The 13,132-nt window shown below is 44.1% G+C and overlaps 1 protein-coding gene across 1 annotated transcript in view; it reads right to left on the bottom strand.

The window, feature by feature from the left end:
* Nucleotides 1-13,132, bottom strand: part of PTCD3 (pentatricopeptide repeat domain 3) — a 36,294-nt gene that overhangs the window by 20,155 nt on the left and 3,007 nt on the right. The window contains exons 4-9 of the mRNA XM_019552659.1: nt 9,966-10,011; nt 7,680-7,748; nt 7,311-7,415; nt 6,831-6,954; nt 3,179-3,294; nt 1,840-1,913 (exon numbers count right to left, since the gene is read on the bottom strand). Coding sequence (XP_019408204.1) covers nt 1,840-1,913; nt 3,179-3,294; nt 6,831-6,954; nt 7,311-7,415; nt 7,680-7,748; nt 9,966-10,011 — 534 coding nt within the window. The remainder of the gene's footprint in view (nt 1-1,839; nt 1,914-3,178; nt 3,295-6,830; nt 6,955-7,310; nt 7,416-7,679; nt 7,749-9,965; nt 10,012-13,132) is intronic.

Raw genomic sequence — 13,132 nt, forward strand, 5'->3', positions numbered from 1 at the left:
CAGACCGAAGGCTTTTTTAAAGTCAAGATATACAACATCAATCTCCTCTCCCTTGTCCAGGTGATAGGTCACCTGGTCATAAAAGGAAATAAAGATTGGTCGAGTAAGACCTACCCATAACAAACCTGTGCTGGCTATCCCTCAGGATGTTGCCATCAGCCAGTCCATTAAGAGTGGCCTCTCTGATAATCTTTTCTAAGACCTTCCCTGGGATAGAGGTCAGGCTGATGGGCCTGTAGTTTGCCAGATCCACTTTCCTCCCTTTCTTAAAGACAGGCACCACATTGGCCTTCTTTCAATCTTTGGGCACTTCACCAGAGCGCCAGGTCTCGAAGATCCAAGCCAGGGGCTGAGCTACAATGCATGCCAGCTCCTTGAGTACCCTTGGGTGTAAACTGTCAAGGCCGGCTGACTTGAAGGTATCCAGCCTTTTAAGATGTTCCTGCACGAAGTCAGCATTGACGGAGGGCAAGGAATCTCCTTCACCCGGGCTTCCCTGTCCCATAATGGGCACGGGCATCCCATGGGACTGGTGAAAGACCAACACAAAGTACCCATTTAGCCGGCTGGTTTTTTCCTGGGTGTTGGTTGTCAGCTGTCCCACCTGGTTTAGCAGGGGTCCAGTGTTGCCCTTGCTTTTCCTCCGGCTCCCCACATATCTAAAGAAGGACTTTTTATTGTCCTTGATGCTTGCAGCCGGTTGGAATTCTGTTGCAGCCCTGGCTCTCCTCGTTTGCTCCCTGCAGGTCTGGACCTGTGCAGAATTTTCCTTCTTGGAGGTAGATCCCGTCCTCCATCCTTTGTAGGTCCTTTTTAGGTGTAGGAGGTCTGCTACTTCATTGCTGAACCAAGGGGGCTGCTGTGCCCTTTTGCTTCCTTTTCTCGGAGACAGAATAGACTCAGCTTGTGCATCCAGGATCGCTCCCTTGAGGAGCAACCACTCTTCCTGAATCCCCTTCCTCTTTGGGTCATGGTCCCTTAGGGCCTCACCGACAAGCCTCCTGAGCTTGTCAAAGTCAGCTTTCCCGAAGTCAAGTACTTTTGAACTACTTAGAATGGTACCTCCCAGGCTATAGGAGTGTTGATGATTCTTCCTCCCTAGGTGCAACACAGGGCACTTATCTTTGCTAAACTGTATCCTATTCTGTTCCTCCCACTTCCCCAGCCTGTCCGAGTCTGCCTGGATTCGCTCCCTGCCCTTTGTGTACTGTCCCCCATAGTTTGGTGTCATTTGCAAACTTGGACAGGGTGCTTTCTACTCCCTCATCCAAATCACTAATGAAGATATTGAACAGTACCGGTCGCAGGACAGAGCCTTGGGGGACTGCACTGCCCTCATTTCTCTAGGTAGAAACCAACCCATCCGCCAACACTCTCTGGGTGCATCCCATAAACCAATTTTCCACCCACCGGACTGTGCGATAATCTATATTACAACTGTTTAGTTTATTTATAAGAATTGGGTGCAATACTGTGTCAAAAGCCTTTTTAAAATCTAAGTAACATCTACCTCTGTTCCTTCATCCAAGCATTTTGTGATCCGGTCATAAAAAGAAACCAGGTTAGTCAGGCATGTATACGTATACATATAAAAACAAAACCAAAAACTTGTTTGGCAGTTCAACTGGATACAATTTTGTTCATGTTTTGTGATCCAGTAAATACCTGCATCTCTTACGTCAATGTGCATTCATAAAGGAACAACTGAAGATATAAATCTTTACAAATATGCTAAGCAGCAAAAACTTTTCTTTTTTCTTTTTTTTTTTTTTTTTTAAGAGATCCACATCCATGGTATATTCAGTAAAGTTCAAGAAGTAATGGTAGAACAGTCCATACCTCCACGTACAAACCATGGCGTCTTTGGTATTCTTGAAACTCCCCAAGTTCTTTTGCTGAACTGGAGCTGTTTCCTGAAAAAGATTTATTTCTGTAAGTTATTTTTTCAGTAACATATTGGCTTCCTACTGCAGGAATGAGGGCCACCAAGGTTAAGAACAGCTCTGCTTAAACAGGATTTAAAGAATGTAAAAGTAATCTAGTACTTCCCCTGGCTCTCCATAGTGGAGAGGTCACTCAGGGTTTAGACCCTACTTGCTTATGGAATTGAAGTTCTTCCTCCAACCCACACTTTACAGTGGGCAAATACGGATGAAGTGTAAGTGAATCTATACACAAAGCCCAGGGAAGAGGGAGGCATGAGACATCTAGACTACATTTGGCTGGTCTCCTTTTAGACATTTTATTTACTGAAGGGAAAGTCAGGCCAGAAGTTATACTTCTCTCATTAGCTGTTCCTTAGGAAAGAAAAAATAAAACTAAGGCAGAAGCGTACTTCACTGTTTGTTTACTACCCTTGTGCCCTACAACAACATCCATTTCTTTCAACAGAAGTTTTGTCCACACTGCCCATTCCACCCAACAACAGGAAAAAGATCTCTCTGTGTCTTCAATGGGTACAGAGCAAGGGGAAGTTCTGATCATGGAAGTGTGTCCTGGAACCTGTGTGCCACAACCGGTGAGCAGATGAGGGAGCTGGGCTGCGGGACAGAACCATATGAAGACCTATTCTGCCTTTTCCCACCCCTGAGCCAGCCCACGGCCAAGGACAGAGCAGCAGAACCTGTGTGGGACAACACTTGCTTGTCTCTGATCAACAGCATTTAGCACCTCTGAATACAGCACCTGCAAAACAGAACTGTGGACTCCGGCCAGGTTGTGGTTAAAACCCACACTAGCAGCTCTAGTGTGCTCTCCTGTGGTCCTCTGACTAGTGGGGGCAAAGAGCCCCAACTTTGGGATGCATGTTAGTCAGCCAATACTCTATAACTCCAGTACAGTAACTACAATAACACCCTCTGGAAACATGACCATCACGGGGAAAAAAAAAGTTCACTAGACTCTCAACATGGTTTAAAGCTCTTACTAACATGGTTTCAACTACGTCTAGACAAAGCCCTGGAGATCTCTGTTCGGCCTTTAAGGTGGCCACCGTGTAGGAGCTCGTATATAGGACAAGATTTTGTAAGTACAATAAAATAGCGTGTCAATACATGCATCTGCCCGGCATCTCACTCCTGTTCCAAGTACTGAAGATAAGCAATGTTTTCCTCATCACAAGTGCATGCTTATGGCTTAAACTAGAACAATTAAATGGCCAGTCACAAATTTTTCATACTTCTGATTCTTCTGACATTTCTTTCTCAGGCAGGTAATCTCTAACAGGTTCTTGGTCTCCATAGAAACACAAGAGATCCAGAAGACTGTTCGTTGTCTTGAGAGATACGGGATTTCCTGCAAGCAATAAAAAGGCAGAAGCAGCAATAAGGGCAAGGATACACTGTTTATTCTATGGATACATGAAGTCAAGCTTATAACTGTCACCAAAATGCATCATAGCTTCCATACCCTCACCTGGACTACTAGGAGGACTAGGAAAAGGTGAAAGTGAAGGCAACATCTGTAGACTTACATAGTTACAGCCTGAAAGGATGAACCTAGAAGAGCATTTCTGTGAGGAAATAACACGTCTGCCTTCTTAGCCATAGCTCTGATGCCACTGGCACTATTCAGAAAGTGGGCACAGGACTGTTTTGCTGACTAACTGCTGAGGAAGGCTTACAGCTAGCAGCCAAGAGACAAGCAAAAATTGCTGTAAAATTAACAACTTCACTACAATGCCAAGCAGGTTCCAGAAAGACTCCTATGACCTGCCGCATCATAAAATGTAGGAAGGAACAAACAGGATTTCCATCAAAACATTTAAACCCACCAAATTCCAACACAAGTGAGGAAGTTCTCTTCATCTGCTGGGGAGGCAAGCACATAAGAACTGCTATTTATTGGGTCAGACAATAGGTCCATCCCACCCAGTCTCTCACACTGGCAGAGAGTGGATATTCAAAAGAGAGTGAAATGGGTATGACCAAGGCTTTTCCCCGGTTTCTCTTCCACTTACAGGCTCCAGCATGTAAGGTCTAGGAAATTCTGATTCAGAGGCTATACCCCCAACTCTCATGCTCAATAGCTATGGATGCACCTTTTCTTCATGAATTTGTCCAATCCCTTTGTGAATCTGGCTCAACATTTTTGCCTCATGAGCTGGATGGGCCACATCTGGTCCATCTGCAAGTTAGACTGGCTGGTAGGTCCAATCTGGCGCACAGGACAGGCACAGCAGGGCTTGATCTGGCCATGCAGAGAGAAGGGACGCAGTATTAATTGCCACTGCTTCCTTGCCACCAAGTTTCCCAACCCAAGCAGAGTCCTGTGGGCCAGAAGCCATGGCTCTGTGGGCTAGGAGTTGAGCACCCTGGACTAAACTGTCAGTTTTCACAACATCTTGGAACTGACTGCTGTGGAACTCATGGCTACACGCTGGGCACATCTACATAAGACATTTACTGTGAAGCTGACTAATTAGAGCTGCAGTAAAATCTCAGTGTCTACATGAGCAGTGCTATTAGGACAGAGTAAACTAATCAACTCTGCCATAGGTTAGTACTTGTCAAGTTATTAACTCCACAGCAACACAAAGTGTAGATACTGATGAGGCTGGTTGGGGCAAGAGGGTGCTTCAGCAGGGTGCTTCTGCCTGGTGACCTGTCTTGCACTACAGCACCCCTGTGCCTCAGCCAGCCTGCTCTGCAGCACACTGAGCTAAGTAGGAATACCATCATCCTGGGCACATGTGCAAATGTGGCGCCCGGGAGCAATAAACACTGGCGTAGTATGTGCCTGAGTTTATTGCTTCATGCTAGCAGCACATGTAGATGCATCCTCCGTGTGTGCGCTGGGATAGGGGGGAAGCTTTTTTGTTAGTTTTAAGCTTACTACCCGAGTTTCATTTTATGACTCCTGTATTGTGATAGTCAATAATAAATCCCTATTTACTTTCTCTTTAACTTTCCAGTATTTTGTAAACCCTTATGTTTCCTCTCCAGCACCTCTTTTCTAAACTGGATGCTGAAGGGGCCTAGCCTCTTCAGTCTCTCCTCATACAAAAGCCCTTCCTCATACGAAAGCCCCTCCATACCACCAATCATCCTCATTGCCTTTCTCTGGACCTTCTCTAGTTCTTCTATATCCTTTTTGAGGACCAAAACTATGCACAGTATTTAAGATGTAGATGAACCATGGATTTATGAAGGGCATAATGGTACTTTGGTTTATTTACAATTTCCTTCCAAATAATATCCAACATTTAGTTTGCCTTTTTTGACAGCTGCTGAGCACCAAGCTGATGTTTTCAGTGACCTGCCCACAGTGATTCCCAGATCTCCTTCCTGTATGGTAATAGCTAATGTAGAGAACTTTCATAGTGTAGGTATAAGTTTGGGTTATTTTTGCCCATTTGCAGCACTTCACTTATCTATACTGCATTTCACTTGCCATTTAGTTGCTCATTTGCTCAACAGTGCCAAATCCTTCTGCAGTTCTTCAAAGTGGTAAAGAACAAGGCAACTTGTGAATAACTGTGTGTTATCTGCAAATTTGGCCACCTTGCTACACACCCCTTTTCCAGATCATTTATGAATGTTAAACAGTACCAGTCCCAATACACACCCTGGAAGACCCTTCTTTCTTTCTAACCCAAATTCTGACCATTTATACTCATTCTGTATTTTTCTCTTTAAGCCAATTTCTAATCCACGAGTGTAATCCCATGACTACTGAACTTCATTAAGCGTGTCTGATAAGCAGGGATCCTGGTTTTCTCTGATAAAAAAACCCCAAAAACTGGGTTTTGGCTACTTTTTAAATCAAATCCACATTCTTCCATGCTTAAAATGAAACACCACAAAAAACAGAGATAGTGGTGTTTCATTTTAATCATGCAAAAAATGTGATTTTGGGGTTACTTTTTTTAAACTGAAAATTGAGGATTTTTTTAAATCAGAGAAAGCCAAAATACTATATCAGCAGGGATCCTATCAAAGGCTTTGTAGAAGTTCAGATATGCTATGTCGACTGGGCTTGTTTTGCCAACATTTCCACTTCCCTCAAAAGCTTTGTATTCTAGGATTCCCCTCATAAACTGAACATGAATTTAAGAAACTAGCCTTCCTTAGCGAGGCCAGCCTTGTTGCAGGAATGCATGGCTGGTATGCTATTCTGGCACAGCACTAAGGAAGGATGCAGTTTATAGCAACAAAGCTATGATTTTGCCAGCGTAAATGCATCTACACTTGGGGCTTTCCCTGGCACAGCTATGCCAGTCACAAATTGCACCTGTCACAGCAGTGACAAAACTCATTATGTAGACAAAATCTGTAGCATAGACTTGGTCTAATCCGTTCTGGGTAAAACATGCTCTGAGCTCACCAGGGTACAGATAACTCTGCTGTGTTAGTTCAGTTTGTTTTATTGTGACACGTTGGTAAGCGCATTTGAAAACATGGGAGAACAAGAGAAATTTCCTGGAAGATTGATCAATAATCATTTTTGGATGGGAAGCATAAGATACATTGCTCAGACAGCTTAAACCAGAAAGCGTTTTAAATAACAAGGTACACTCCCTTTTCTGTTCTATGCACCACTTTGTAAAAAGCCTCACCTTTGGACTATCCTTTTTCAAACACCATTCCCTCTGATTGCTTGATTGGAAAAACCTGTTTCCCGACTAGCTGGCACAACTGAAAGGGTATCAGCATGATTGCCAATAGTAGTACAAGAAAGCTTCTGAGAATCAATTCATCAGAACAAGTCATTCCTGAAACCCAGTGTTTTATCTTTAAGCCAGCTTCCTGTTAAGTCTGAGCATGCAGGTGCAAACACACACACTTGCACGCATACAGTCAGTGCCAGCTACAAAACGGCAGCTTGAGTACCTGCTTGCAGGAGCTGATCATATATGTCCACAGAAGCTCTTACTTTCCTGAGCTGGATATGTTCTTTAAGAGCTGCCTCACTCACTCCTTCAATCTGAGGTTTAAGGTTCTCAGGCATCAAACACTAAAAGCAAAAAGCACAAGATGAACCAGAACACCAAATGATTGTGTCACCCTCCCTTAGCATCATTAGAACTGCAACATAACAGCAGCAACCTCAGTACAAGTCATTTTCTGGGCTCTTGACACCTGAACTAGATCACAGATGCTATTTGATGCTTTGGAAAAAGTGTTTCCCCATTAAGTCCACATGAAATCACAGACTTAGTCACCAACTGTTTAGTGGCAAGTTCTAAGGCTTAGCCATTGACAGAATGCTATCAAGCTCACAACTACTGCCTTTAGTCTCACAGTCTTATAGCCCATGTCACTGAACAACCAAAGCAGAAGTAGTAAGTACTTCAAGAACAGAAAGCTTACCGGAATATGAGGCTCTGCAATATCTCTCTCAAAATATCGAGGAAATTCATTAATGATGTATTTTGCAGCATTTTTTCCAGACTCCTTACTGAATGCAAATAAACGCTGCAGGGGAAAGAGGCAAATGTTGTAAACAAACAAATGTATAACAGAGACGGGAGAAGAGCCCAAGTATGCTTGTTAGTATTTGCTCTTGGATTTGCCCAGTTCCACCTTACAGTCAACAGAATGTGGGGAAAATACAAAGAGCAAAAAAAATTCTAAACATGTTTCAAGCCCAGCGGGACATTCTTTTGCAATTTAAAAAACACACAAACAATTACTTCTGGCCTGAGGAGGGAAGTCAAAGCTTCAAAACGTAATACTTACGAGCTCTGAGGGGGTTCTCGGAATAAGGTAAGTGTCATCATGAAACGTATAACGAACTGCAGTGGGATCCTGCAGAAAGCAAGTGATATAATGTAGAAGATTTACAGCCTTTGTAAAATGATGCATTGTAGATTTGTACGATCAGAGAGTCACCATCAATTATTGCAAACACCACTTAATGGAGTCTAAGCAGAAGTGTATTTAAGGTTGCAAACTGATGTGGCCTTTGCGCTGCCATCAAATGCCTTACGGCATCACAAAGTGAAAGCCCTGTGTCACACCATAAATGCCCCAAAATGTGTCTAAGGCAAGAGGTAGTATTCATTTGTGCCACTATTTTGTAGCAGATGCGTTTGTTTTAAGGTGGAAAATGCATGCAGCCTAGATCCTAGGTACCCCAAAGAATTTCCCTACAGGGCATACAAGATTGCTCCCCCAAAACCCTGGGTTTCCCTGTTCAGGGAGATGTTACTCAGAAGGATTGAGCCCATCGCTCCCAGGAGCAGCAGGTGGCTGACCCTCTGGGATAACAGATAACACCCATTTCTTTCAGTGAAGCAGATCAGCTGTGCCAGGACACATAGCCTAAGTAACAGAAATCACTGAAATGTGAGAGTGTCTTAACTCAGGAGTAAATGTATAAATATACGGAGACTATTACAATATTTTAAGAAGACTAAATGTTAACTCTAAGAGTCTCATTACTCCAAGACACTGAGTCTTTTGCAGGATAACAAGTCTTCTCAATTCTCAGATGTTTATGAAAAATGAGGATACACTCAGGATTTGGCTCAATCTTCAGAAAGGACAGACCCCTATTTACAAACTCATGCCCACAGCATGTCTTGGTTTATAATGTTATAGATCAAGAAGCAGAAATGCAAGTGAGGCTCTTTTGGAAGCTTAACCTATGTAGCAATTAAATAGCATAATTAGTGAAAATGAACCATGGCTGCACGAGGTACAGGGCAGTATTATTGACTCTGGCTCTATGCTTTATTGGTGCACACACTGTATGTCCCCCCTTTTTAAAACTTCCACAAGTATGCGACTCATAGCAATACAGTGCACTATAAAATAACAGTTCTAAACTACTCCAGATCATCCATACATGTGATTATATGGTAAGAAGTTGAGATGGAGCTGGAGCTGACTGTTTTCATAAGTGTGCCCAGGAAAAGACTCCTTGGCTGCATCCAGACGAGCGCAGACCTTTTGCTCCCTGGGGACAACTAGGAGCAGGACATCTTGTGCCATTGCTACTTGTCCTTGGGGAACACCTGTGCCACGCACCCTCTAGCACATGGCAGGTTATCCTGGGTGGTGTAGGGGAGGCTGGGGCCATGCAGTTGCTGCCCCAGCTGCCTTACCTGGGGTCCTGGGGAAGCTGCAGCTGTGGTCCTCCTGTAGCTGGGAGCCTTGCCGGCAGCTGAGTGTGGCTCTGGCCGGTCAGGCTCTGGTTTTGGATGGCACGCACTGTCCCCGCATGTGCCACACCACTTTTTTTCTGCATGGGGTTTTTGATCCCTGGATCTCCTGGGGCCAAAACCCCACCGCACACTGCAAGGTAGTAGTGCGGGAAATGCCTGAATATGTGGTACTGCAGATGGGTCTGTGGTGCCACATACTGTATGGCCACGATTGTGGACACGGCCCTTAAGAGTACCATGACTACTCTGCTACAATGGAGTCCATTCCTTACCCCCCATCCAGCTTCCTGAAAATTGATGGGTTATCCAAGCCTCCAGAATCACTGGCAACTTGTCCTTAAAAGATGTGGTGATGGCAAGCCATGGGTTCTTCACTTATCTCATGCACCACGAAGGATTCAAAATTACCAGTGTCATGGACTCTTACTGTATCACTTGTCTAGTATTACTGAAACAATGATGCATGCAATGTGCATGCATCACATTTGAAGAAAAAGAATGATAAAGAGAAGTACAGGCAAGACTGCCCTTTGCAGGGCGGCAGGAGGCTTGGGTATAGATTTGCTAGATTAGCTACTTTATTTGGTAAATTCCAGCAACCTATTGGTAGAGCAGTACGTGCATCTTGCTTCTGCTATTGTTTCAGTCAGGAAATAATTTCTCTTTCATTAAGGGAATTAATACCTTCTAGGGACGCTGCCAAGGGTGCCATGTGATGTGACAGGTTTTTCTCAAATAGGAGTTGGGATGCCACTTTTCACTTTCCAAAACAGAGATCTGGGTGAGAGGCTAATGTGTTAGACAAACAGCACTACCTAACTGCATAAGCCTGATTATGCATAAAAGAAGTACTTACACGTTTTACTGTAGATGCAAGTGCTCGAAGAACTGCAAGCTTATCCCTAAATTTAAGAGCTTTGCATTAGAGTGGAACAGGCTTTCAACATCTATGCATTTTCACATTTAATATAGAACACTACAACTCCCCAAAGATCAATATTTTAAACAAAACTGCACTGCTCAGGTCAACAATGCTCTAATAGTGTTTAGAATAATATTTCATTTTTAGTTGGAGGAAGGAGGCATTAAAGTTTAGTTTAACAGATGAAGCAGCAGACTTGGGAGTGGTGGTATAGCTGTGATAGTCAAGGAAATTTGCAGGAGGCAAGGATTTTTGTGGGTGATCTCATTTACTAAATCAACTGCATCGTTAGGAAAGATTTAGACAAGTTTTGAGAACTAGGTACCCTGCCTTTTAGATACCAGATGAACAAGTATGTGGTGTGTTTGGTGCAGGAAAATATATAAAGGTGGGAAGGAGCATGGTGGGGACCAAAGAGTTTCTAGAATATTCCTTCGCAGACCTCAATTGACAGAAACCACCTCTTTGATCAGCTACTTTGATGAGCATTACTTACAGTTACCATTGTTTTTCAATGACAAAATATTTTCTCTTCCCACAGCACTCCAAGGCCCTGAAAACTCAGAGATCTATACTCAAATCTTTGTCTGGTAGTATGTTGCTATGGCACTGAATCACTAAACAGATTCACCTACACTGGTGCCTGGAGTATCTCCCTTCTAGATACGTGGCACAGCAAGCAGGACTACTCAGCACTCCAGCCACCTTGCCCCCAGAGATTAACTAGAATGCAGCGGATACAACATACATCTTCGTGTAAGTACACCCCCTTCAGAATAACCTGCTCTTCAAGTCAAGGGCTCACAAAAAATACATGCTGCTTGGTTTTCATTAATCTATTCCATTTACACCAACATCTGCTTCAGCTACATGGAACTGCCTCTTAGTCTCAGACACCCCAAAGAATCAGTAAACTTTGGCTATCTAGTAAATAGGATACCTAAGTAATGAAGGAGCAAACTCTGATGTTACAGAGGGTCATTAAAATGGTCCTTTAAAAGAAAGATAAGGAGTGGCTTACTAAAGACAGAGCCCTTTGTCCAGTCTTCCCATGTGACTTTCTTCTTCATGCATTCCAATACTAACTTGTTTTTTTAAGTTTTTACTGTTAGCATATAGATAAGTGCAGAGGGAAGGTATTCAAGAAGCTTCTGATCCCCAGTGGAAAGGGGGTCACAAATGGGATCTTTAACACACTTCCATAACATCACAGGTAGTTCTTGACTTACGACGTTTCATGTTACATTTCGCACTTATGTTTATAAACTGACACCCTGTTTCAACTCTCTGATATCAATCTCAACTTACAACACTTAATTCAATGTGACACTATGCCACAAGTTCACTGCGTCACCCATCTCTCTGGAGAAAATCTGTCCAAACTTCCATGGACACTTTCTTTAAGAAAGCAGACAAGACTCCAGAAACACCTGCAGCCAAGACTGCTGAAAAGACTCCAACCAAGAACCCTTCAAAAAGTCCAACAAAGTCACCTCAAAGAAGTCCTTCCAAATCAATACGATTGCTATTTACAATACAAATACATTAATGTAGCTATATGACTCATCTATAATTGATAAGAGTACAAAATTCTGGGGTATTTTTGGTGAAAATAGGGTATCGGGCCTATTCAGGAACCAATCCCTCATTTATAACATTGTTTCTTATGAGAAAATTGGTTCCGAGTTACAACGCTTTGATTTAAGACACGGTTTTCAGGAACCAATTGTGTTGTAAGTCCGAGGACTGCCTGTATTTCTATCTTTAGGAGAAACGCCATGACAGTTGATGCAAAAATGACAGAGGGTGACAGCTCTTTTCTCAAGAAGAGACCAAGAATTCTCTAATAGAAAGCAATGACGAGTCACTGCTCCGCACTCCATGCTCACACTCCATGGCTCACCAAAAGCATCCCAGAATGTCTCCTAGCTAAAAGGGAGGCATACACCCAATGGAAGGGAGGGGCCATCACCAGGGATGACTATACTGCAGTTGCTTGGGGATGCAAGGGGGTGGTCAGGAAGGCGGAGATGGAACTGGGACTAGCTTACCAGATCAAGGACAACAAGAAGTCCTTTTTTAAATACATAGGAGGTAAAAAGAAGGTTCCAGGTAACGTGGGGCGCCTGCAAGACAAGCTAGGAAATCTGGTCGTCACACCACAGGACAAAGCTAACCTATTTAACAACTTCTTTGCCTCCATCTTCCTGAGCAGGGACTGGATCAGCCCCCCTACCAGGACCCCCTGGGGAGGCACACCTAGGCCAGGGGTCAGGAAGGATCTAGTCAGGGAACTTCTGCAGGGACTGGATGTATTTAAATCAGCTGGTCTGGACGATCTCCACCCCCGAGTGCTGAATGAATTAGCTGAGGTCATTGTGGGACCCCTGGCACAGCTTTATGAGCACTCGTGGTGCTCCGGTGTGGTGCCAGAGGAGTGGAGGAGGGCCAACGTGGTTCCCATCTTCAAAAAAGGGAGGAAGGAGGACCCGGGAAATTATAGGCCAGTTAGTCCTATCTCAATCCTGGGTAAGCTTTTTGAGAGAATTATCCTGGCACATGTCTACGAGGGACCAGCGGGGGAGGTTATGCTTGGGCAACCAACACGGGTTCATTAGAGGCAGGTCCTATCAGACCAACCTGGTGGCCTTCTACGACCAGGTCACCAAATCCTTAGATGCAGGGGTAGCAGTGGACATAGTCTTCCTGGACTTTTGGAAGGCCTTCGACACTGCCTCTCACTCCATTCTCGTTAAAAAACTGGGGGACTGTGATGTTGACACCAATGCAGTCAAATGGGTTGCTAACTGGCTGGAGGGCACCCAGAGAGTGGTAGTGGTTGGGTCACTTTCGACCTGGAGGGATGTGGGCAGTGGGGTCCCCCAGGGCTCGGTCCTCGGGCCTGTTCTCTTCTTCATCAGCGACTTGGATGAGGGGGTAAAAAGCACCCTGTTCAAATTTGCTGATGACACTACGATGTGGGGGGACGTGGGTATGCTAGAAGGAAGGAATAGGCTGCAATCAGACCTAGACAGGTTACAGGGGTGGGCGGATGAGAACAGGATGGGATTCAACACTGACAAGTGCAAGGTGCTGCACCT

This window comes from Crocodylus porosus, unplaced genomic scaffold, assembly GCF_001723895.1.
Source record: "Crocodylus porosus isolate Cpor-Errol unplaced genomic scaffold, CroPor_comp1, whole genome shotgun sequence".
Lineage (NCBI taxonomy): Eukaryota > Metazoa > Chordata > Crocodylia > Crocodylidae > Crocodylus > Crocodylus porosus.